The following is a 24,744-nucleotide window of genomic DNA, read 5'->3' as shown; positions in this document are numbered from 1 at the left end:
GATAGAGGGACCCTGGAGGACCCATCATAGAGTGCGAGGTCTTCGGGAAGCACAGACCGGCTCAGGAACTTCCAAACCCGGTGGAGGGCGGGGGTTCTGAAAGGGACGCACGCGCGCAAGAACTTGCTGAAACCATAGAGTCGAGGACCTCCTGGCGGTACAAACCGGCCTAGGAACAAGTCATGCATTTTCCTTTCTATCACACGGTGGCGCTGCAGCGAGTGAAGGGCACGTGACTACCACTGCCTGACAGCCGCGCGTTGTTTTGCGTCAATGCGCGACATATGCAACGGAGGCGGAAAGGCCCAATATCCGGGTCTTAGTTCCGCCATGTTCTTTGCGCGCGGCGTCTCTGCGCTGGGGGTGGAGCCAGCGGCGGGAAGGGGAAGGGGAAGGGGAAGGAAGCGGAGTCTGTCCTCCCTCGATTACCGGTCGTGCTGTCACACGTGACTGAGCCGGGTGGCAGTGGAGGCAGCAGCGGGTCGCGAGCGCCCTTCGCCGCGGTCAGGATGTCGGGCAAGGACCGGATCGAGATTTTCCCCTCGCGGATGTGAGTGACTCGCCCGGGCGACGGCATCTGCCGGGACCCCTCCCTTGCCGGAGCCGGGCTCCCCTTCTGGGCCCGGGGGCTCTGGCGCGGCGGCCCGGGCAGAGGCGCTCCGGGGCTAGCGCAGTGACCGGGGAGCGGGCGGGCGGCGTCACGGTGGTAGCTAGGGGCTTGTCAGGGAGCAGCAGGCCGCCCTGCTCGGAGCCGCGCAGCAGACGGGAGCCGGGGGGAGCCCGCCCGCTTCGCCCAGTGGCCCTGCCCGTCGCTGCTTTGCCGAGGGGATTCCGGGGTGTGGGAGCCACGTCGGCCCGAGCGAGTCGCTGTTCCCGGAGCCCTACCCCAGCCCGCCCATCACGCTCCCCCGGGGAACGGCCCAGGCTCTGAAACCAGGGTTGGGGATTCTACAGATTTCGAGTTTTGCTGTTTAGGTGCAGGGGCTGCAACGCGCTGCGTGTGACTCGTCCCAGCTTTGTCACTGTCCGGTTCCAAGGTCGGAAGAGACCGTTCTGATCATCTGCCCCGACCTTCTGTGTAACCCGGGCCTAGGACTTCCCTGTGTCGATTCCTGTTTGAACTAGAGCGTGTCTTTTAGAAAAACATCTAGTCTTGATTACATCTGACTTGGGTCGTACAGGGCAGCTGGAAGCTGGGGTCGCTGTGTATATTAGGAAAAGTGTACAGGGAGGAAGGGGTTTGACAACCATGACAGCTTGTAACATTTGACTTGGTTGGTGAGCCACTTACTCCATATTGAGTAAAACCTCAGCCTTGCTGAGGTATGTCTGAACAGCTGTAAGGGATTGATTTCTAGCAGAAATTGCAACTCACAAATACCTGTGCTAAGGGTTTTTAACTGAGATCCTGCCTACTCTTGTGGATGTCAAATTCTGCTAGTTTGTGCCAGAACCTCCAGGCATCTAACACATTGCTGTAGTTCTCACTCCAATACTGAAACCTCTCATTCTTAGCAGTTCTATCAACATAAATTTCTATTAAGTCTGCTCCATGGCAGTAGCACTCCCTCCAAGTATCTTCAATGCGTTTGCAATGTTTTTAATGAATCCATTCAACTGAGTATCACTGAGGAATTTACAAGCGAATTGGACTCTGTCTTGTACTGCTACATTAGTCTCCTACAAAACTCCATCATTAAGGCCAATATTATAACTGGGTTAAAAAATGGTACAGGGTGCAACCCCAATACATGGGTTGTCCTTGAGCCTCTGGGTGCCAGAAGCTAGGACTGGATGCAGGATGGATCACTTGATAATTGCCCAGTTCTGTTCATTCTTTCTGAAGCATCTGGCGCTAGTCACTATCAGCATCCAGGATACAGGACTAGATGGACCATGGGTCTGACCCAGTGTGGTGATTCTTATGATTTAAAAATTGCCAGTGATGGAGAATCTTATATTCTCTTTATGAAAACTGTTTCCGGAGATGATCATATGGCCAGTGCAGATGACTGTAGTTCCCTTGCTCTTGCAGAGGCAGTTTGCAATGTCATAATTCACTTAACTTCCGTTTGTCTCCTTATAACCAGAGATCCAAGTAGCTTACTTTTTTGTAGTGTTTTTATTGAGCAGTACAAATGCCACTGAATACTACAAACATAAATAAAGGGGATCCTCAGAACCAGCAGTTTTCTGGGTGTGTAAAGCTTGGGCCACCTTAAGATATTTTCCATTGTATTCCCTTTTTTTTTTATGGCAATCCCTTTTAAAATATAAACAAAATCTTTAAATTTAAAGAAAAACATAATATACTGGGTTGCTCTGCACGCATTTTTCTGTTAAACACACAACAAAAAATACAGACTTCGTAAACAGAGGTCACATTTTAAGCTTCCTGATTTTGCCCGTGCTCTATTTGTATTTGTGGACACTGGGGAGAATGAGCATGAAGACTGAGCTGTGAAACTAGATCAATTCTTCCTGGAGAAACCATCTCAGGATTGAGACTGGTAATGAGGCAATCAAGACACCTCAGAAATTCAGTGACTATATAACTGGAGATTGAGGCCAGGTCTATGCTAGGAGTGCTTTGCCTGGCAGAGGCAAAATAAGCTATTCCGGACAAAAGCATAGTTTTTCCAGTATAACTGTATTTACACTAAGGACTCTTGCCTGCACAGCTATGTGTGTCACAAATCACAGCTTATCAGAGACTGTAGTGTAGAGCCGGCTTAAGCTTTTATACATAAAACTGATAAAGAATGGGACGTGGGACAGGAGAAGAATGTATTTGGTTTTTGCTTTTACTTGAAAGAGAATAGCTTTATGTAAGCTGGAAAATGAGACCTGTGTTGGGAGGCAAACTCTATGCTTGGTGTTAAGGAAAACCATGTATGAAGGCAGAACTTGACATTTACAGTCTTTGATGTATAGCTGAGAATGGGGACATTCACTGAAATGCGCTTTTCCTTTAATTTCAGATAGAAATTATTAACTTCCCAGATATTGTAACTACTGCAAGTGGGATATGTAGGGTTCATAGCTAATTGTGTTGACAAAGGAAGTCAACTAAATGGAGTATAATCCGTATTCTCCGTAATTTTCCAGGTGGTGATTTGTCATGTAGTCAGATGTCTTTGACAAAGCATGGAATATGGCCATCATTACAGCAGAACACAAGACACTTGAAAGTTTGAGTTATGAAACTGCAGTCTTGTAATGTTTCTACTCAAAAACTGTTCAGATTTCCAGGGTAGGAGCAACCAAACTTGACCATGAGCAGGAGAGGGTCGCTCTTAGTCTTGTATAAAATTGTGCTGATGGCTGCTGCTGTCAGCTTTAATACGTAGGTGGGTCCCGGCACATTATACCTCCACTTGATCTAAGTGGTCAGTTTGCAGTCTCTGCCTACAGCTCCTTGTTGAGAATAGCTGTGTGGTATATGTGGTCCTGAAAGGTTCATTGACTGTTTGACTAGATAGCTCCATTTTCTATCGCTTGTCACTCCTGAAGCACAGATCACTAAACATTCTGCAAATGTGGATTCAGGGACTCCCCAAGTTTAGAATTGGTGTGTATCTTCAACATATTTCCAGAAGAATACGACCAATTCTGAACGAGGGATATTTTGATAACATTTGTTTTTTCTTTTGAAATTCCATTATGCAAAGTAAAACATGACTAATCCCTAGGGGCCAGAGAGCAGAACGCAAGATCTTTCCATGTAGTGTTCTGAGTACAAATCGCTCTGGGAAGAAGGGTTAATGCTATGGGAAGGCATTTGAGAGTCTAGAGTTCTGGATTCCCTTCTTGACTCTGCTGCGTGAACTTAACTCCTCTGATTCAGTTTACCCTTATGTAAAACAGGGATAACATTTATCTTCCTCACAGTAGAATTGTCTTTTAAAAAGCACTTCTGAGATCCTTATTCAAATTAGTGTGCAATGTTAATGTACAGCAACCGAGGCATAACTGACTTTTTAAAATTTTGAATAATAGCTGTTGTATTCCAGATCTTCTTCTCTTCTTAAGATAAAAAATGCATCCCATGTAGAAAGATTATTAAACTTACAAAGCAGAGCTTGAATTCATAGCTTCATTCATTCAAGCTTCATTCATGAAAATGCAGAATCATAGATGCTGGACACAAAGATAATCTATTAGGTTATCTGCCTTGTCTGGTTACTGCTACTGAATTGTCCTCTTCACTTTGTTCACTACTGCTCTTGTTCAGTTAAATTTTAAATGTCTCAAGTGGTGGATCTTCCATGACTTTTGCAGGGAGCCTATTATGTAGGTGTATTTCTTTTTTTCACTGTTGTGAGCATTTTTGTAGTCTTCACAGTTGTCTAGAATATTTCATCCTGAGAATTATGCCTTAGTTTGAGAGCACTCTTTCTCTAAAAACGATGACAGGTGACTTGACTTAGGGTCTCAGCAGAGAAGTAAACTCATAGCAAGTTCTGTTAATAATCTGTCTGTCTTCTCCTCAATTGAACAGAATTTCTTACTCCATCTTGTTGTTAGTAAAGTTTCTTATTGGCATAAATCTTTTCTACTTCAAAGATGCTTGGTGAAGTCTTTTGTTCTAGCTGTTCTGGCTTGATGGTAAACAGGACTGTGTTTAATGCACACATGGAGTCTGTTAAATCTTGCTTGGACTAGAAAATGAGCCAGCCTTTGATAGTTATATCTTGGAAAAAGCCAGCTGGTGCATGGCTGTGAAATCGCTGAACCTGTTTGAAATTCTAGGCATTGATTTCTTCTAAAAGGCAGGCTTCATTTTTATTCCCTGAAAGACAATCTACTGTGAACATTCAGAAGTTTCAGTGCGAATTGAGTTCTTGTCTGTTTAGGAATTTATATGGCCTGTGTTGCTGTGGTATCTCAGTGTTTGTCACATGAATGAATTTATTGCCTCAACATGCCTGTGAGGTAGAAAAGTGTTGTTTCTTACTTTATAGATGTAGAACTGAGGTAAATGGAAATTAAGGCCATGCCTACACTACCACTATTGTCGGCAAAACTTGTGTCGCTCGGGGGTGTGAAAAAACACCCTCTGAGCAACATAAGTTTTGCTGGCATAAGGGGTAGTGGACACAGCGCTATGTTGGCGGGAGAACTACTCCCACCAACATAGCTACTGCCGCTTGTTGGGGTTGGTTTAATTATGTCGACGGGTGAGTTCTCTCCCGTCAGCACAGAGCCGCTACACAAGTGATCTTACAGCAGTGCAACTGTAAGGTCTCTAGTGTAGACATGGCCTAAGTGTTTTTCCAAGGTCACACAGGAAGTCTCTGGGCTTGCCTTCACTGCAAACCTAACTCAAGTTGTAACTCAAGTGTTAACTCTAGCATGTATGCTATGCACTCTCTCTCTGTATCTAGACTAGATCAGAGGTTCTCAGGACAAATTTTTGGTGGCCTCAGAGTGTGGCCACCAACTCTTGCTGGTGGCCACTCATGCTTTTTTCTAAAATGCTTAATTGGCTTTAGGAAAAACAAATAAATATGCACATATACAGGTCCGAATCATTGTAATTTATTTATTGCTAGCTAGTAGTCTGCTGTGAACAGTGATACTTGCAGGTTTGTTAATATCACTGTTCACAGCAGACTTACTAGTTAGCAGTAAACAAACCTGCAAGTATCACTGTTCACAGCAGACTTACCCAGCCCCAGCAAGCCTGGGGACAAATTAAACCCTGGATGGGGGGTCGGGGTAGGCAGTAGGGGCCAGGGGTGATGGAATTGGGGCAGGGGGAGAAGCTCTGTAGCTGGGGACAGAGCCCGAAGCTGCATGGCCTGGGGCCCACTGCCCTGCAGCCAGAGCCTGCCACCCTGCCACCCCAGGGTTGAAGACCAAAGCCTGAGCCCCACCACTTCTGGGAAGGTGGGGAACTCACCATTTGCCTGCTCCTCCAGCGTTGTGTCCAGCTGTCCCCTGCCCCTGCTTGCAGCCCCAGCCCCTGCCCCTGCTTGCAGCCCCAGCAGCCAACATCAAGGTGGTGCATCCAGGAACAACAGGGAAGGGGAAGGGCTGCTGCTTTGTTTCCTCCCTTCCGGAAAAGCCCCTGGTGGCCGCATTTGAGAAATGCTGGGCTACGCTATAACCAAAGTTAGCAGAACTCATCAGCTGCTAACGCAACCGTTCTGAGTAACTCAAGCGTTTCATAGTGCGGCCTCTCTTGCTTCAGCAAGGCTAACTCAAGAGGTGCAAACTCTCCAGTGAAGACACAGCTTATGGCAGTGATGGAAACAGAACCTGTGACCTTGGTTTCAGTTCTCAAATCTTCCTCAGGACTGAGTTTAATACTGAGTCCGGACCATTCAGGGGGTAGTACTTGCAAATTAGGATCACTTCCACCTGTCTCCACTGACTTGGAAATCTCCCACAGGATTTCTGATTGTAGGGAATAACCCCACTTTGTGGACAGTGTTTGCTCTTTTCCAAAGGAGAGTGTGAGCTGTTGCTGAAAGTCTGGCTGCTGTTTTGTCTTGCCTGTTGCTGTCTTTTTTTTTTTTTTTTTTTTTTTTTTTTTTTAAGACTTGACTCTTTAGAAAAGCCAATTCTGTCTATTGAAACCAACAAGACTAAAGTCTCATGAAGAATTGGTTGCTTTTATGGTATTTGAGAAGTGTCAAAAACAAGAATATTAGAAAGTAGAACAAATGTCCTCAGGATGACAATGGGCTAGTTTTGGTTCCTATTGAATGGCTCTAGAGAAGTTGCATTCCAAAGAATTTTGATTGTGTATTGTGTGGCTTTCTATAATGGAATGGCTGAGCAATGATTTGAAATACAGTGCCCGTATGTAGCATTTGTCAGCCTGTTGAGATCTTCAGCTTTACAAACACTAACCCACCTTTTGAGATGGGTAAGTAGAATTCCCATTTTTACAAATGAGAAAATGAGCCACACCAAGTGGTTGCTCGTGGTCAAGGAGATCAAGACGACTAACGTCTTCAAATGCTTCCTAATGTCTGCCATTTTCCATGTCAGAAATTATTTTGCTTTCTTCTGATCCTTCTGAGTGATAGAAAAAAACATCTGTATCTCTTTCCCTGCTTAATAGGGCTCAGACCATCATGAAGGCTCGTTTGAAAGGGGCCCAGACAGGTCGCAACCTCTTAAAGAAAAAATCTGATGCTCTGACTCTTCGATTCCGACAGATACTAAAGAAAATCATTGAGGTAGGTGAATTCAGTTTCTACCATGTCTGCCTTGCTCTGTTAGGAAATTGTCTGTGTTCTGTAAACCATGCATTTCCATAGTGCTTCCATTGATATCACTTTCACATAGGTTAGAATTTGGTGCAATTTTGCAGGTAACCTGCAGTCTGGTAAATAACACTGAAGTGATTTTAGTTTTTCTATCTCAAGAAGCTGCGCAAGAGGCCTAAGACTCTGTTTAGGAATTTAAACCCCTCTTCTTCCTTCTCCAATCAGCCATAAACCCTGCTTCCTTCTGTACCCAGAGCTGCCTACAGGCTTTCCTGAATTTTAGAAAACTGGCCAGTCCTGGTGGTGTTAAGCATCATGAGAGTGACTTTAACCTGCTTCCTTCGCTCTCTGGCTTGGGGAGGATGCTGTGGACCATCAGTGTCAGCTGCATGATTAAACAAACTAAGTAGAGACAGCAAACTCTATCCAGCTCGATCTTATCCCTTTTTCTGTAAAGGTACAGTGTTATAATGGGTTTGTGTGCACTCTGCGGCAGTAGCAGCAAACCCAAGATTTAACCATGGTCAGGTGAAATGATGCTGAACATGAATTAGGTTTGTCTACTCTTATAACTGAACTGTGTTTAGCATTGCATTAGCTACAGTTGCTGCTGACATCCATGGTTAGCAATGTTTCCATTTCATGGTGTAGATAAGGCCTCAGGAGTGTTGTATCTGGTTTCCTGGAGACTCAGTAAGGCAGCAGTGCACTGGCTTATACTCAAATTTTTGGCTTCAATATTTTTTTTTAACTGTATGGGCTAGAAATGCTTAAATCTTATCTGCTGAGAAGACTTGGAAGAAACAGATTTCCCAGTAGTTCAGCTGAATCACTGTAAGAAGCTGTTGGAGCCCTCTTGTGCTGTGCCCATTTTTACTACCATGTTAAATCCTGGGATTCTCAGTTCACAATAATATGGTGGCCTTACAGGGGCATGCCATAAGCAGTCTTACATTGTGTATCCATCCTAAAGATATAAAAAGTCACCTTTATATTTTAGTTTTTTGTGCTGCCTCCTCGGTGGGTGTGACCCACTGTTGGGAAACCTCAGGACACAGGATTCTTTTGTCTTTGACTAGGTACAGCAAACAGCTGTCAACAATTAATGTCGCATCCTGAGGTGACTGCTTTTCAGCTCTAGGTCGAGTTATTTTTGTTAAGTTTTAAAATTGCGTCTCTGTTCTCTTTATAGACTAAGATGTTAATGGGTGAGGTGATGAGAGAAGCTGCATTCTCACTTGCTGAGGCAAAATTCACAGCTGGAGACTTCAGGTGAGGATCACTGATTTGTACTGTACTGCTACCTGGGGAATCCCCAGCTTTCCTTTCCCAGGAAGAGAGGACAACCAGCAGGCTGTTGGTTCCACTCTTAGGAGAAAAATGGAAGAAAGGAAAGTTCTGTAGTAGATGCTGGGAAAGGGAAAGACAGCCTCATGATAAATTGGGTACCATCAGTCAAGGGTGGGAGCAGAAGGTGGGTAAAGGAGAGAAACAGTTTGTATTGAGGAAATATTCATCACTTTGGAAGTCAAACAAGCACATCAGCTGGTAGAAGCAGCTTTCAACTAAGTGTAAATGTAAACCCCTCAGGTGAGCCAGTGGTTGCTTCTGCAGCTTGGAATTTAAAGTGTAGGGAAATGGGAAAGTGTAACAGAAGGCTGGTCTAGTTTTCCCTTTTACTCTGTATTGCTGAGTTGTCCCTCACCCCCCAACTGTCAGGGTGGTTAAGCACTGGAATTAATTGCCTAGGGAGGTTGTGGAATCTATCACTGGAGATTTTTAAGATCAGGTTAGACAAACACCTCTCAGGAATGGTCTAGATAATACTTGTCCTGCCATGAGTGCAGGGGACTGGACTAGATGACCTCTCAAAGTCCCGTCCAGTCCTATGATTCTATGCACAGTCACACAAAATCCAACTTAATGCTGGAACCTTGGCCCCGATTTCAGGTTTTTTGGGTTCTTGTGTAAATTAGAGCCATAATATTACTAAAATATTTTGTGTGGTTTTCTGCCAGATAAATAACTCCTTTTCAGGCATTGATTTGAGGTTGGAAGGAGCCTTGATGGGCCAGGTGTGCAATGTGCATTCTAGATACTCAGCCTCTTTACATTTACTAACAGATGCAGTCTCTTCACTTAGTTTCATAGCTCTTTTGTGTTAGCTTTTGATTTCTAAGTAAAAGCTTTCTTCATTGAACTGCTAGTGTGGGTGAGCTAATCTTCAGAAAACTCAGTGCCAGAGCTGGAGACTTGTTCCATGAATCCTCGAAGCAGTTTGACTGCTGCTTAACCACTGCACACAACTGATGAATTCATGACTTGATTTTACCCATTTAAGGTGCATTTTCTTCTCTTCAGTACCACTGTGATCCAGAATGTGAACAAAGCTCAAGTCAAGATCAGAGCTAAGAAAGACAACGTAGCAGGTGACTATCTCCCCACCTTTGCGAAGTACAAGTATGTCACAGGCCCATTTATGTTTCCTGGAAAATACACAGATGGTTTGTAAACAGAATGTATGTCTCCTCTTCTGCATTTCTCTTCTCCACTCCTCCTTTTATTACTAGGGACACTTGCATATGAAAATAAGAACTTCGTGGACTACAGATTCATTTGGTCTCCATAATTGTTACAATAAGAAATTTTGCAGTCAGGGAAACGGGAGGATGGCCTCGGATTAAGTCATTTAGTCCACTTTTGCAGGTGCCAGGTATGGTTTTCCACTGCAGCCTATTCTTCAGAGCTTTGTTGAGTCCAGTTTTAATATCCCGAGCAGTGGGGCTTCCACTGCTTCCCTCAGGCCAGCTACACCATGTTCTAGTAGATATCTCCTGTGTGGAAGTTTTTTAGTATATGCAGCTCTAACTTTTGTTTGATTTCATCCTGTTATTCCTAGTTATACAACCTAGATCACATTGAACAGTTCCTTTCAAATACTTGTGCAAATATATTCCCCTCAGACATCACGTAACCCAGCTACACATATTACGTAGGATCTTTTGATGTTTCCTCAGATCATTTTCTCAAACCACTTAATTTTTGTTCCTCTTCTCTATGCTTCCTCTAACTTATGAACATATTTTTAGTATCTCATCAGCTGTATGAAGGACTTATCACCAGCTTGTTTTGTAACATGCTTCTGTACATAACCCTTAAAATGTCATTGGCTGTTTTTGCTGCTGTATTCCATTACGAACATAAGAATGGCCATACAGGGTCAGATCAATGGTCCACGTCGCCCAATATCCTGGGTTTTGACAGGGGCTAGTACGGATGGGGAAAGAAGAAACCAGGGTAATTTCGAGTGATCCGTTCCCTGTCATCCAATCCCAACTTCTGGCATTTGGAGGTTGAGGGACGCCCAGAGGATGGGGTTGTGTCCCTTACTATCTTAGCCATTGATGGACCTATTAGCCATCTTCCATGAACTTATCTAATTTTTTTTGAACCAGAATATTAGTTTTGGCCTTTACAACATCCCATGCAATGAGTTCCATGGGTTAACTGTGCACTATGTGAAGAAATACTTTTTTGTTTATTTAAACCTGCTCCCTGTTAATTTCATTGGGGGACCCCGGTTCTTGTGTTAGGCGAAGGAGTAAACAACACTTTCCTATTCACAAACTTGTATTTTATTCCTCCTAAATCTCTTTAAGCATCATTGCTTCCATATGTCTCGGAACATCTTCAGTTACGCTGTGTGTGCATGTGCACCACTTCACAACAACCAGCTGCACCCCAAATGCAGGATTCTGCCTTCAGAAAGGGAAGAAGGATCTATAAATCCAGTCCCTCATCTTGCCTAAATGAAGTGAGAGTACATAAATTGCTGTCTGGTCAACTTTTGACAATCAGACAATGCATAACTATTGGGGTGGGGTGTGTGTATGTCCTGGACTCTAAAGATACATGGTTATGCCAGAAAATTCCATGCAAAGTGCTAACACAATACATTATTTAACTGAAAAATTGCCACTCAGAGTCAGGAAACATTATAAAGTTGAATGCTCAGCGCATACCTTAAAACATGGCTCACTTGTTATCAACAAAATAACCAAATACTATCAAACTGAGTCTACGTACCTGAATTTCTAATGCAATTTCTGGGACTTGTGTTTTTAAGACACATTCTACAGTGATGTGCTATGGACACTGCTTATAATCTCAGTGTTGTGTTCACCCATTGTTTAATTTGTACTTCTTGTGAGCTCTTTAGGTCAGAAATCATTATGTTTGTGTGGTGCCTAGCACAATGGATTGTCTGGGACCTCTGGAGGCTACTGTAAGACAAATAAAGCATATTACAACCCCAAATTATTAAATGTAAATGCTTGCCTTTAGAACTACTAGACTGATTTGTTTTAAACATAGCTATATGTTTGGGTCTCAATGAGATCTAAAAAACAAGTTTGCAATTTCTGTTTTCGGTTATTTGAGTTCTCTTTGCTTACAATTTCTGACTGGAAGATAAAAAAGAAAATAATGGTTTTGAATATGCAAGTGTCTAAGCCAAGTTGGTTCAAACTTAAAAAAAAAAAAATTGACTTCTAGCTGAGGGAGCATGGAGACCTTCAGCTCCCAAAGAATTTAATGTTAGGAGCAATTATGGGAGAAGGAAGAGACTAGAATTGAAGTTGAACTAACATTAGCTACAGCGTATTCTGCCTTTGTAAAAAATACTGTCTGAGTACCAAATAAAACATTCAGTGATTTACACACACTCTTGTGTGTCTTTAACAGGTGTAACCTTACCAGTGTTTGAGCATTACCAGGAAGGAGGGGACAGTAAGTACAAAATGAATGTTTTATGTCTTCAGGTGCTTGCGAAAAATACTTGGGTGTCCTGGAAACCCTTTATCATTGAAACCCTGACAACACAGGAACTGGTAATGCAAGCTTTCTCCATGTTGCTCTGCCAACGCTGACCGGCAGGGGGTTGCCTTTGGGGCCAGAGGGGAGAGTAGCTTTGGTCTGTATGCTGAAATTGCTAATAAGAGGTCACTCCCGAGGTGCAGACACCTGTCTGCGAGCGACTAAGTGGGATTAGCAGACTTCACAGACCACTGAACAGTCATCCAACAGTAGTGATGGTCAGTAACTACTAATGTTTTCAATATTAGAACTGCTCACTGAGAGGTGAAGGATTCAGCATTCCATTAGCAGTCCCATAAGCGTCCCTGTACTTGTGCTCTGGCAGTTTTGTTGAGAGGCTTCATTCTTGCTAATGCCACTACTGTTTGATGTGTTATTTCAGGTTATGAGTTGACTGGCTTAGCTAGAGGTGGAGAGCAGCTGGCAAAATTGAAGAGGAACTATGCCAAAGCAGTGGAGCTGCTTGTAGAACTGGCCTCGCTCCAGGTAGGTGGGAGCAGAAGATGAGCTAAAGGGGTTCCGGTTTCTCTGTTGTTCGATGGACAATCTTGGTGGCTAAGGATGTAGTAACCCCTTGATCTCTGAGCGTTGTGTGTGAAGATCGAAGGGCTGCAGTGTTCCCACAATACTGCAGTTCTTTTTCAGTTTGTCTTCTCTCATCAGAGTCTTGAGCTTCTTTCCTTTTTCTACCCTACCTCTCCCACACCTGCAACTGTTGCTGGCAGGCATAGACACTGCATGTTAATTGCTCCTCTGGATCCTCTTGGTCCTCTGCAGCCTCTCCTCCTGAAAATGTGTGAGAGAGACTGAATGGCTGCTTTAAGTTACTCACAAGTATAGCTCTGCAGGGCCTTTCGTGGCCAGTTTTCTTACTGTTATTTTGAACTCTTAAGATGCCTGGCTAGTAAACACCCCCCTTTGGGTTACTGGCATATGTAACAGTAGGTTAGTTACAGCAAGTATTTAGTCACAGCATACAAACCTGATGTCCATGAGAATGTACCTGTTTGCACAAGGGCAGGGCAGAATTTAGCCTTTAAAGCAAGCATGCTTGGCTCCCTGAAGCCATCTACGCTTGTTGGATGGTAAAAATACTGTGTCTCATTTGGTTTTGTATTATTTAATCTCACTTTGTCATAGACTTCGTTTGTTACACTGGATGAAGCCATTAAGATAACAAACCGGCGTGTGAATGCTATTGAACATGGTGAGTGAGTTGGAGCCTTTCCCCTTTAAGACACTTAACTGATTTTTGAGCTTCCTTAGGAGATGAAGAGCAGCATAGTCCTGGCAACTGTCACTCTTCAGTGGTCTGCTTTGCTGTTAAGGGGATTTCTGCCCTGATCAGGAGTTGCTATGACAATATTACATAGGTGGAGAATAAATCAGGAACTATATTGTAAATAAAAATGCCAATGTGCATTGGACACAAGTTGCAAATCTTGCAAGGACTAGATGAAAGGGAGCTGTACTGTGGTCCATAGAGCATTTGCTGATGCTCCATGGATACCTGTCTAGCCACACGATGCCAACTCTGCCCTTTGTTTTCAGACATTATCTTGCATTGAGATCTACTAATATTACCTTTGTCATTTTTCCATGTAAGTGATTGCTTTTGTTGTCATAGGGATGTTAAGAGATTTTGAATGGGGTGGGGATGGGAGGTGGTCAGTCGTAGATCCTAGTGAGATCCCTTTTGTGGCCCCCACTGAGACTTCAGAGAGTGGAATCCAAGCATCTGGACCCTGAATGGATCCTGGGGTCCCTGGGTGCATATCTTCTGTTTAGCATCACCCTTCTGAGTGTTGGAATCTGCTCTCTGGCCACCTTGCCCTGCTGGGCACAGCTCTGACCCTTCAGACTCCCCAGTACTCAAACCCCCTCCCCCCCACCACCCAGAACTCCACTCAACAGGTGCAAAGCTTCTGGTTTACAATATAACTCTCTCCAGGGTACACCATAGTTGTGAAGCAGTCAACACTCTCTCACTCTTTGTTCAGTCTGTCAACTTTATGCTCTTTATATTTAATCCATGTAAAGCATGGGAGAGTACAGATTACATAAAACAATAAAACCTCCTTAAACTTAATGTCCTCACTTGCTCACCCTTCCCTTGGGAGATTATCTGTGTTCTATCTGTCAGCAGGCAGGGTCTTTCACCCCCTTGCCTACCCTGTGCCCCTGTAGCCCCTTAAGTAACTCTGGTGCAAAATGGCTCTCTCCCCCATTCCCCTCTGATATATCCTTCAGACTCCTGCTGGGATCACCTGTTTCCTTTGTTCTGCCTATTAGTGATTTTCTGTTACTGCCAACTTCTTTTCAAACAAGAAGGGTCCTTGCCTTGTCCTCATTGTTGAGATACCGTGCTCTGCATAGCTCAAGTAGTTAATTTTTCACCAGCTGTTCAGAATTCATTTCCCCCTGTCTCTCTTCATTATTCCTTTCCTGAAAAATCTGAGGCTTTTCCCTTTACTGTTGTGGCACTTATAGCAACTCTCACTGTCATAGATCCCACACACATTGTCACCATATAGGTCACAATCAGCACAATTGTCCCATGGAAGTTTTCCCTCCCATTACCAATTACTTTCTTTAATGGGCCTGCAGAACCCTGCCTTGTTGAGCCAGACATGCTAGTCTGCTCCAGCACAGACTCAGGGTCTGAACCATGTGCCCCAAAGCTGCAGACTTAACTGAAAACAGCTTAAGAAGTGCTCCTGTCTCTAGTGCCCAGCTCCCAATGGGATTCAAACCCCATTTTACTCTGTAAAAAGCTTATACAGAGTAAACTCAAATTGTCCACCCTCTATAACACTGATAGAGAGATATGCACAGTTTGCTCCCCCAGGTATTAATTACTTACTCTGGGTAAATTAATAAGCAAAAGTGATTTTATTAAATATAAAAAGGATTTAAGTGGTTCAAAGTAATAACAGACAGAACAAAGTAAGTTACCAAGTAAAATAAAACAAAAGACACAAGTCTAAGCTTAATACATTTAAGAAACTAAGTACAGGTAAATCTCACGTTCAGAGATGTTCCAATATGCTTCTTTCAGGGACTAGACTCCTTTCTAGTCTGGGCCCAATCCTTTCCCCGGTACAGTCCTTGTTCCAGCTCAGGTGGTAGCTAGGGGATTTCTTAGGACTGCAGCCCCCTTTGTTCTGTTCCACTCCCTTTTATAGCTTTGGCACAAGGCAGGAATCTTTTGTCTGTCTGGGTCCCCACCCCTCCTTCTACATGGAAAAGCACCAGGTTTAAGATGGATTCTAATACCAGGTGACATGGTCACGTGTCCTGTGAGATCCCAAGCCTTCATTCTTCCTGGCCTGACTCACAGGAAGGCTTAAGAGTAAACAGAGCCATTGTCATAGTTGGTGGGAGCCATCAAGATTCCAAACCACCATTAATGGCCCACACTTTGCATAATTACAGTAGGACCTCAGAGTTCTATTTCATATGTCTAGTTTCAGATACAAGAATGATACATTCATACAAATAGGATGACCACACTCAGATTATAAGATTTGTAATGATACCTTACAAAAGACCTTTTGGATGAAGCATATTCCACTTATATTATATTCAACACATTAGCATATTTTCATAAAATTATATGGAGTGCAACATCACACAGGGTAATGAGGGCTCTAGAAACGCTTATGGTAGATTGTGCTTCTCCTAGGAAAGCATGTCTTCAAACACAATTTCATATCCTCCATGCCAATGCGTAACTCCTATCTCTCATATCCCTTTGGTGTCATCTCTGGGCCTGAACTCCTTGTCCCTCCTGTTCCTGATGGTGGAATCTGTCTTTTGCCACTCTGCTGTGTTGCTTGTGTACAACCCTGCTGCAGGTCCCTCTACTAAGCCATGCAGTTTTAACCTCCTGCCACTTAGATTATTTCAAGGGCCTCCTCAAGACCCAGCTCTCCAGACTTTTTTGCCTTTTCAGATATACAAAGAAGCATGACATTGAACTCCATCTTCAACTCCTTTGCACTGCTTACTTGAGGATTCAAGTCTAAATTGTCCCCCTTGTTGAGCAATGCAGCTTTCCATGGACTTGCTCCATCAAACTTACAGGTCTTGTCTTTTCTTCCCCTCACTGCTCACACACTTCACTCATTTAGCAATGACCTCCACCCTGGTCTTCCAAACAAGCTTGACGCTGTTTGTGAGAGAGCCTTCTCCTTCGCAGATCCTATTGTTGGCAGTAGTCTTTCAGAATTGACTAGCTCTCATGTCAAAGCTGTGCTGAAAATGTCATCTCCTGCTCTTGTCCTTATGACTGAATTTAATTTGCCATACTGACATGCCATACATACCAGGCTGCTGCACCACATGCTGTCTGACATCATTGTCTCCGTTGGCGTACAATTTGTGTGACAGATATTGCACAACACTTAAATTTATAGCACCCTTCACCCAGAAAGGAGCCCAAAGCATTTTATAAATTAGGGATCTTATCATGCACAACTTAAACATGGCACTGCAAAGTTTAACTTTGCACAGCAGTGCTGTGCAACCATTCAGGATAGGAAGTAGTGGGTAAAAAAGTCACACCCAACAAACTGCTGAAAGAACCAGTGGTAGAAGAACATAGGCAGAAGAATGCAGTTTCTGAAATAGAAATTTGGCCAATACACTGTGGTTAAGACCTTCATTGTTATGGAAATGGCCTGGGACCTTGACCTTCAAGAGTTCAGGATGTTAGTGGTCAAAGATCTTGTTACACCTTATCCAAGAGAGAGCACCTATTTCAGCACAGTACTCCACTCTCCGGGATATTGGTTCTGTACCTACAGAATTGGGTTTGCCTTGCAGGCCTCCCATGTCAGGCCTGGCCCTTTTCAGCCTCATCTGAGGAGATCACTGTGTAAGATTATATGGATGCAGAAAGAAAGCAAATCATTCAGTCTCATTATTGTAGGACAAGGACCTGAAGCTGTGGAATGAAAAGTTTTAAGTTGGACATAGGGGGGGAAAAAAAATTGTCCACAGAAAAATAAACGTACTGATTTCACTACTTAGTTCTCCCCATTCAACCTCCATTGGAAGCCAGTGCAAGCTGGCTCCTTTGAATTATTGGCGCAGGTTATGAAATGCTGAGCCCTGTTAAAGAAAAGTGTGGTGTTGGTTACTCGCTCTTAATGAAACACTGCAGTTCTTTCTGTCAGAATAAGGGAGGCATTTACACTCCCTCAGACAAGCAGATCACTGGGCTGACTTTGAATGTATGCGATCTCTCCTCACTGTACATTCTGTGTTTGCATGAATAATATGGTAGTGATTCTTCCTATGTCTTAGTGATTATTCCCAGGATTGAGCGCACACTGTCCTATATCATCACGGAGCTGGATGAGAGAGAGCGAGAGGAGTTCTACAGGTAAGTGATGTGAATGGAGGGGGTCGTGCTGGCCCCTCTCTTTCTTCTCACAAATTCTCTTTTGAGAGAGAGAGAGAAAGAAATGGTAGTGATGGGGTAGAGAAGGAGAACTGTGCAGTAGGCTTGACTATTGACATCCTGCTTTTAGAAACTATCCAGTGCTTATTGCACGTGCAGGTCACCAATGCTGCCTAAGCACCGGTTCACAGCCACTTCCCTCCTAGATGGGAGTAAACCTCTGCTGCTATGCTGTGTGGTCCTTGACACCCTGTGCCGAGGCCTTGGGAGGGAATGGTGGAGCACTGCAGTGCATACTGAATGTCCTGCTTTAAGGACCTATTCTGTAGATCTAGTTGCCCTCTCCTCTCAGATTCCATGGGAGTTTGCTCTGGGCCACCTTCCCTAGCTGGTGTGGCTGCTCCTGGGTATGCTGTTTCCAGAGCCTTGAGAAGAGAAGTGATGGAGCCACTAAAACCAAACCTTAAGCAAAATGAGGCTTTCCTTGCTTCCAGCTGACAGAAACAGAGCAGGTGGGGGTGTGATTCTTTGAAAAAGACAGTCTAGTGAAGACTTCAGAAAACACTTCCTAACATTTGCCCTTGAGAGTAATTGCTGTAGGTGCCACAAGGATGTGATGTAATCACAATGGGGGCTGGGGGGGGGGAGAAATGGTCTGTGCAATTGTGAATGGGGAGGTGGAGGTTGATCCGCACTCCGCTCTCATGCTATTACGATGTGTTCACCACTCAAAAGTTTGAGAACCCTCTCGTTTAAGGGATCAAGAGGCAAACTAGAAAAATACCGGTCCAGAGTGTTTTTGATGGATAAATCTGCAAACTTTCAAGGGCTGTGATGAGAGAATCTTGGGAAGGTCAAGCTTAATGTGATAGGACTAGGGGAAAGACGTTAGTACCAGGTTAAAGGAGGCAGGGCTAAACATTCACATCTTTCTGTCCTATGTGAAATTCAGATTGAAGGAAGCTGGCTCGTCCATCTGTTGTACCCCTTTCTATTTACTTACATTGTTTAGCATTAAGCTTTCTCAATTAATGAACTTCTAAAAAGGCTCCCTACCTGTCTTTGTTCCTTTGCACCTTTATTCTTTCCTTGTGCTGATTCATTCTCCCATGAATCCTACCAGGTGTCTTGGATAGGTTTTCTTCAGTCACTGTGGGAGGCTTCAGAGGTTCTCCTACCATTCCTACAAGCTGGAGAGGACTAAGTTAGGAGGCATTGATTGGCCAGCTCACCAGGGTGAACAGCTCATTGCACAGAGAGGGCCACTCAGTCTTAATCTAGTTTCAAATCAGGCAGAGGGAGTTAAACACTAATCAGCCACTCAGCCTACCCTTTTGGTGGCAGAGGGATGGCCTACTCTTTGTGGGTGTAGTCCTGGGCTTTGTGCCACTGGAAGGAAATTATTGCCCATTAGAGGCAGGCAACCTGGTGCCAAGAAGCTGAAGTTTGAGGAAAGGTTAAAAGAAACTGGCCTTTTTCTTGCTGGGGGGAACCATTAAGAGGTTTTAAGGTTGTAATTGTGGCTAAAAAAATTGGAGGGTAGCTGAGGCCAGTTGCTCAGTTCAGATCTAAGGTTCAAGCTAAGAATAGGAAAGCGAGGAGTAAACTGCATGCAGGTCAAACTAGTTCACTCCAGAGTAACATGCCTATAGAATGCCAAGTGTATACAGGTTAGGTGCCTCTCTTGCTGGAGTAGGAATTGAGGGATCTTCAGACAAGATAGATTTAGTATGTTCTACAGGTCAGCACATTGGGGCCCAGAGAGCATCTTGCTGTACCTACATGTAAGCTATCATGTTAAATGTATTGCATCAGCTGTCTTTCCCGGGGCTCCCCAGGGGACTGATGGAAAAGCCGAACTGTTGGAGCACATCTTAATTTCTTAGGAAGAGGCACCATCAATGCAGGCATTAATTATCACCCCAATTCTCTCACTACAGGTTAAAGAAGATTCAGGAGAAGAAAAAAATATTGAAAGAGAAGAATGAGAGAGAGCGGGCGTTACGGAAAGCTGCTGGGGGGGAACATGAACCTGCCAATCTCCTAGCAGAAGAGAAGGATGAAGACCTCCTCTTTGAGTAGCTCTGTTAGATGGGGAGACCCAGACAGCAGGGTGTTAACTGATGTAATTCTGGACATGCTTTCTGGATATTTATGTGGCTCTTCATTTGGTGTATTAGCCTGTGAGCTCCATTGATTGTGGTTTTTCCCAAGATGAGAACTCTGGGAGCTTTTTTTAGTGGGGTGTAGAAGCAGAAAAAAGAGACTAGCAGGAGTCTGGTCTCTGGCAGTAGCAAGAACCTCTCCCTTACACTAATCTACCACCACCTGTTTTGCTTAATGGCTACTGAATCTTGACTCTGTTGATTAAGGATGTATTTATAGCAATCATACCCTCCTTTCTCTCCTTCCTACCTTTAAAACATAAGGAGTGTTTTCCACTAAGGGAGGGGGAAAAAACCCTATGTGCATGTTAACAGGTGAAAGTAGGTGTTGCTACAATTAACTTGCAAAGTATTAATGATAGAAAAGCTAGATTGTTCAGGCTCACCTTGTTGCTGGAAGACATCTTCCATTTTGTGTAACTAGGAGAAAATTCACGTGTCTAGTAAAATAATTTTAAATGTTACGGTCTGGTCTCCACCCTAAGTAGGAGATAAAGTTGCTACTTTCATGACCCTGGAAACTGTGGCATAGCAGGCTCAGTAACAGTGCAAGCTTTTCCCTTGCTTTGTAGCAACTGTACCTTAATCTTGAACCAGAGGGGCCCACTTCCAGTGCTGTCTCCATGCCCATTGGACCCTTTGTGTCTCTCCTGAGGTGATGAAGGGGGATAAGTGCTATGGATCACATTCTAGTGTAACCTTGACTGAAATGGCAAAGCCATTTTCTGTAGGCCACTGAGCAGCTTAATATAGGCCTCTAAAATCCCTGTTGATAGACAAGGCCATTCTTCTTCTTCTTCTGCTGAGGGGTTAAACACAGCAGTACAATACATGCACAGAGGCAACATTATTTATGGCATGTCTTACGTTTGGAATGCATGAGTTTGAAGGCTGAGTACATTCCTGCTCCGTGTGGTACAGGCTTACAGCTAGAGCTGTGATGGGTGTGGTGCTGGGCTTCAGTTCCCACTTGACTATGAGCTCAGCCCTAATTTGTAGTCTTCCCTATCAACTACATGCATGCCCCTGAGCTGTGTCCACACTGTTAAGATACTTATGGTATTTATTTTGAGCTTAAGGGGCACTTAGTGCTTTTTAAAAAAAATTACAGAAGAATGGAACTCTTCAATTGAAATACTTAAGCACTTATGTTCAACCAAGCCCAAAGCAGCCTTTGAGTGATGGCAGAAAAAGACTTCAACAGTAGCTACATCAGGTAAAAATTGTAGTTTATTTTGTCTAGAAGTATTTTACATTTTTTACATAGTGTGCAGTTCATGAGGTCTCAAAATACAGAGTGCAGATACATTGGGGTTAACCACAGGTTAGTGAAATTATTAGTTGTCAAGTCCACATCTTATACAATTATTCATAATCCTTCAATATTTTTGTTTAATTCAGATGACAGTTTTTTTCAATAAATCTGGATTGGTAATTTCAATAAATCTGGATTGGTAAAAATGAAGATACCTTCCCCTTTCAGCTGGCTATTAAACAGGTGACCATGCCTAGTGTTTTCTTCCAGCAATCAAGTCTTTTACCCCCCAAAGGGACTGAAAAAACACTCTTCCTTCATGACAAAACGGTAGAAAATGCTTTCCTACTTACTCCAAGTTCAGGCAATTTGGGATCAAACTCTGAAACTGGTGCCAGATACTGATATCCCTGTGAGTTCAGTGAGCCTGGTCTGTTCCTCAGTACTGCTGCAGCATGCTCACATAATTAGATACAAAGCCAACACTGCCTCCTATAGTCTTGATCATTTCACTTCCATAAATGGATCTCTGAAATATCACAACACCCCCCCCCCCCCCCCCCATACTTCAAAAACAAACAGGGTACAGCTGAACATCTCTCAACCTACTGCATTCAAAGTCTTAAGGATAGGAGAGAAAAGGGGATGAGATTTACCAGCATTCACAGCATTATTTAATAACAATGTAACATTGAATCTGTCAGGGTTCAGTAATAGAGTGAAATTTTGATAATTCACCTGTGACATCTTTAAAGATGCCTCTCTAAAGATTGCACTTCAACAACTTTTCACTTTCTCAACTGACTGTAAAAAAAAGTTGCTAATCTAAGAGATGTAAACTTTGAAGGGCAGAATTGATGGATAATGCTGTTGCCCCCCAGCACCTGAATTTTGTAGTGTCTCACACCAGACTAAAGAGTTAGTGGCTTGCTGCCTCACACTGCAGGTGCATTTACTTTGAATACTTGACTTGGAGCTAATTTAGTAACATGCTAGCTGTTGACCCAAACATGATATGCAGTTAATTTCAGTGTCATTTAAGGCTTCCAACACCTGCCTCGCTGTAGGTATGTTAGTGAATGGACCTTATGATTCTTCTCTCAGCCATAGCATGTTCACCAAGATAATATGTAATATGTACAATATGTATGTGTAATGGTTCTAAAACCCAAGTGAACAGCTTATAACTTCTCTCCATAGGCAACGAACTTGCTGGGCCTCGTCTAGGTTTACTGCAGACAGAGATTGTACTATCTTTCACCCTGCAATATAGGAACGTCACTTTATTAAAAGTGATTTAAAACAACCCTTTCACACTATATTCATTCTCTGTGTAGCCTAGAGCTCTTCACTCAGCTATAGACACACAGAAGGCAAGAGGTTTGCCTGGATTTGTTCTTTGAAGAAAGTATATACACAAAACAAGACTGTGAAAAACAAACTCACTCTTCATTTCTCACTGTTTCACTGAATCAACTACACATTGATATAACTCCAGTGTTTAAATGTGGGAACAAGGAAAGACTGTGGCTAAACAAGAGGAGAATCAACATTCACATTCAAGATTGTTCATGCTACCCCCAGAACAAAGAAAAGCTAAAGGTAACATTTCATTTCAATGCTTGGAATAGCCCTGCTGCAGATTTGACAGCTGCACAACTTTCACAGCTCAGGCTAGTCTGTAGGGACATGCTGTACTTAGACAGCAGAACATGCTAGGATACAGACCGTGCAATACATGTGTTTCCATATCTGAGGTTCTTTCCTTAAGGTGACTGGTTTACTTACAGTAGTTACATTCAGTGGTTTTAATTCCAGTTAATTACCTGTAGGACCATTAGCCACAATATATACCAGGGCCAAAATAAAAAGACACTCATTACAACTGCCCATTCAGTCAGTATCCTTTATGTTATAAACATAAGAACTGTTTACATTATCAGGAAGAATATTTTTTAAAATCTGCATGTTTTATAAGAATGTCTTTTTTTTTTTTTTAATAAAAATATAACCTCTGCCTTCTAAACATCTCTACAAATCTGTGGGGAGCAATGGCTCCCAAATCAACCGATAAGCTTTAAAGAAAAACACAATTCCATAAAAATATCACATCTAAAAGATCAGTACATATTCCTCTCTCATTGGACCTAAGGTTAATGTGCAGTCAAATCTGATTTATAAAGTCTGACTAAAAAGACACAAAGGGTTGAAATATTTACATTATACACATTTTGCAAATTACAGTGCTCTTAGAAAGTGGAATGTAAATAATTAAAAAAATAAATTCAAGCCTAACCAGGCAGCTCCAGACCAAAGCACACCTTATTCTGTGTATTTTTAAAAGGGGAGAATTTCTCATAAACCTTAGTGTCTCATGTAGATTATTTCTCTGCCCGATGTTTTCGTAAAAGGTATATTCACAAACTACTGTCATGTCCCACAAGGTCATTAAGTTAACAGTGTTAAATAATATTTATAACTATGTGACAACATGGACTGTATATATACATACATTTAAAATCTTTAGTTTTTAAAGAAAGGTGATTCTACATAGAAAAGGTAAAGCAGCTGTTAGAAAGGCTATTTAAACTATTAAAAATTGTACTGGCTTGTTCAGAGCTTCCATTTCTAATCCAAAGATGAGAAGAAAACCCAGACAATCTTTAATCAGTATATCATTCTGTTCTTGAACTGCCTAATAGATTTTCTTCACTAATACACCAACTATCAAGGGGTGCACCCACAGAGGTCTAGAGCTCACACTGCCACCTAATATTTAAGTTTGATGTGCAATCTCCCTTTGACAGACTGCTGGATACAAGTCTGCTTGTCCCTTAGAACTGTTCTTTTTCACCGTAACCAGGTGGATGGCACCCACTGAGGTTCCGTGTCAAGTTTGTTTATTAAACGAAGTAGCTCCTGATATGCCTTATCAAGATCAGAATTCACAATTGCTGTGTCAAAGTAGTGGCCATTATTTTGTTCCATCTCTCTGGTCTTCTCTATGATTTCTCTTAGCTCTTCTGGCTGTAATGAAAACATAGGAGGAATTAATTTATATCGTATAATTATATGAACATTCTGAATGTTCATTTTGAAAAAATGAACAAAACTACTCATTAGGGGATTGTAAGGTCTTGTACAAAATTTTCATGGCACAAGCAAGTTTGGCTTGGAAACTGCTACAGTGGGCTAGAAAAATGTAATTCCACACACAATGGCTGAAAATGTATGAAGCTGTACAACTACAACAAATATTTTTACAGCAGGTATGTATTTTAATAAGGACAGGACATGAGACATTTCTATGCATTTTAATAACTATCCAAAATGTGGTAGTTTTGTTTTGTGTGTTCTAAAAGACTTAAGTCTTTAGCAGTAGTTGGTCAGGAAATTCCACTGATCATGCCCAGTCTTATTCCATCACTAGATGATGATGCAGTATTGAGTGAAAAAACTTTTAAAGACACGAAAGGAAAATGATAGAATGATTATTGCAATTAACTGCCCAGCAAATAAGTGCCCTCGAAGGAGCCAAATAAGAGAAAAAAAGAAAATGTTTCAAAAAAAAAAGCTAAGTTTCAAAAATGCCAAAGTGATGTATGAGCCAAATTCTCATTAATTTAAACAAAAAAACCCAAGCCAGTGATGTGAAAGAAACAGTGCTGAGACACTTTATTTAGATTAAAATTTAGATTGCGTTACAGAAATAGGAACCATGACTTTGAACATGTAACAACACAATTACAAGAATCAAAACAAAGTTTAGGAAAACGTATTTAAAATATGCTCATTTTTTTTTTAAAAAAAAAAACCTAC

General features: G+C 42.6%; 2 protein-coding genes across 12 annotated transcripts in view; one reads left to right on the top strand and one right to left on the bottom strand.

Annotated features, from left to right (window-relative positions):
- Positions 1 to 4: 4 nt before the first annotated feature.
- Positions 5 to 20,740, top strand: ATP6V1D (ATPase H+ transporting V1 subunit D). Its single transcript, XM_007054261.4, has 9 exons — positions 5 to 550; positions 7,076 to 7,193; positions 8,416 to 8,495; positions 9,585 to 9,652; positions 11,967 to 12,011; positions 12,481 to 12,584; positions 13,239 to 13,305; positions 17,409 to 17,487; positions 19,446 to 20,740. Exons 1-9 carry the CDS (start codon positions 510 to 512, stop codon positions 19,585 to 19,587), a joined length of 744 nt encoding a protein of 247 aa, XP_007054323.1. The 5' UTR covers positions 5 to 509; the 3' UTR covers positions 19,588 to 20,740.
- A 1,000-nt stretch (positions 20,741 to 21,740) lies between these two features.
- The window catches only part of PALS1 (protein associated with LIN7 1, MAGUK family member), a 146,348-nt gene continuing 143,344 nt past the window's right edge, over positions 21,741 to 24,744 (bottom strand). For all 11 annotated transcript variants that reach the window (XM_037900262.2, XM_037900259.2, XM_037900263.2 and 8 more), the window contains one exon: positions 21,741 to 23,952. In XM_037900262.2, coding sequence (XP_037756190.1) covers positions 23,776 to 23,952 — 177 coding nt within the window. In that variant the 3' untranslated portion in view covers positions 21,741 to 23,775. The remainder of the gene's footprint in view (positions 23,953 to 24,744) is intronic.

The sequence above is a fragment of the Chelonia mydas genome, chromosome 6, assembly GCF_015237465.2.
Source record: "Chelonia mydas isolate rCheMyd1 chromosome 6, rCheMyd1.pri.v2, whole genome shotgun sequence".
Taxonomy (NCBI): Eukaryota; Metazoa; Chordata; order Testudines; family Cheloniidae; genus Chelonia; species Chelonia mydas.
The sequence above is the reverse complement of the archived record's forward strand: the minus strand, read 5'-3'. Positions and strand labels throughout refer to the sequence as shown.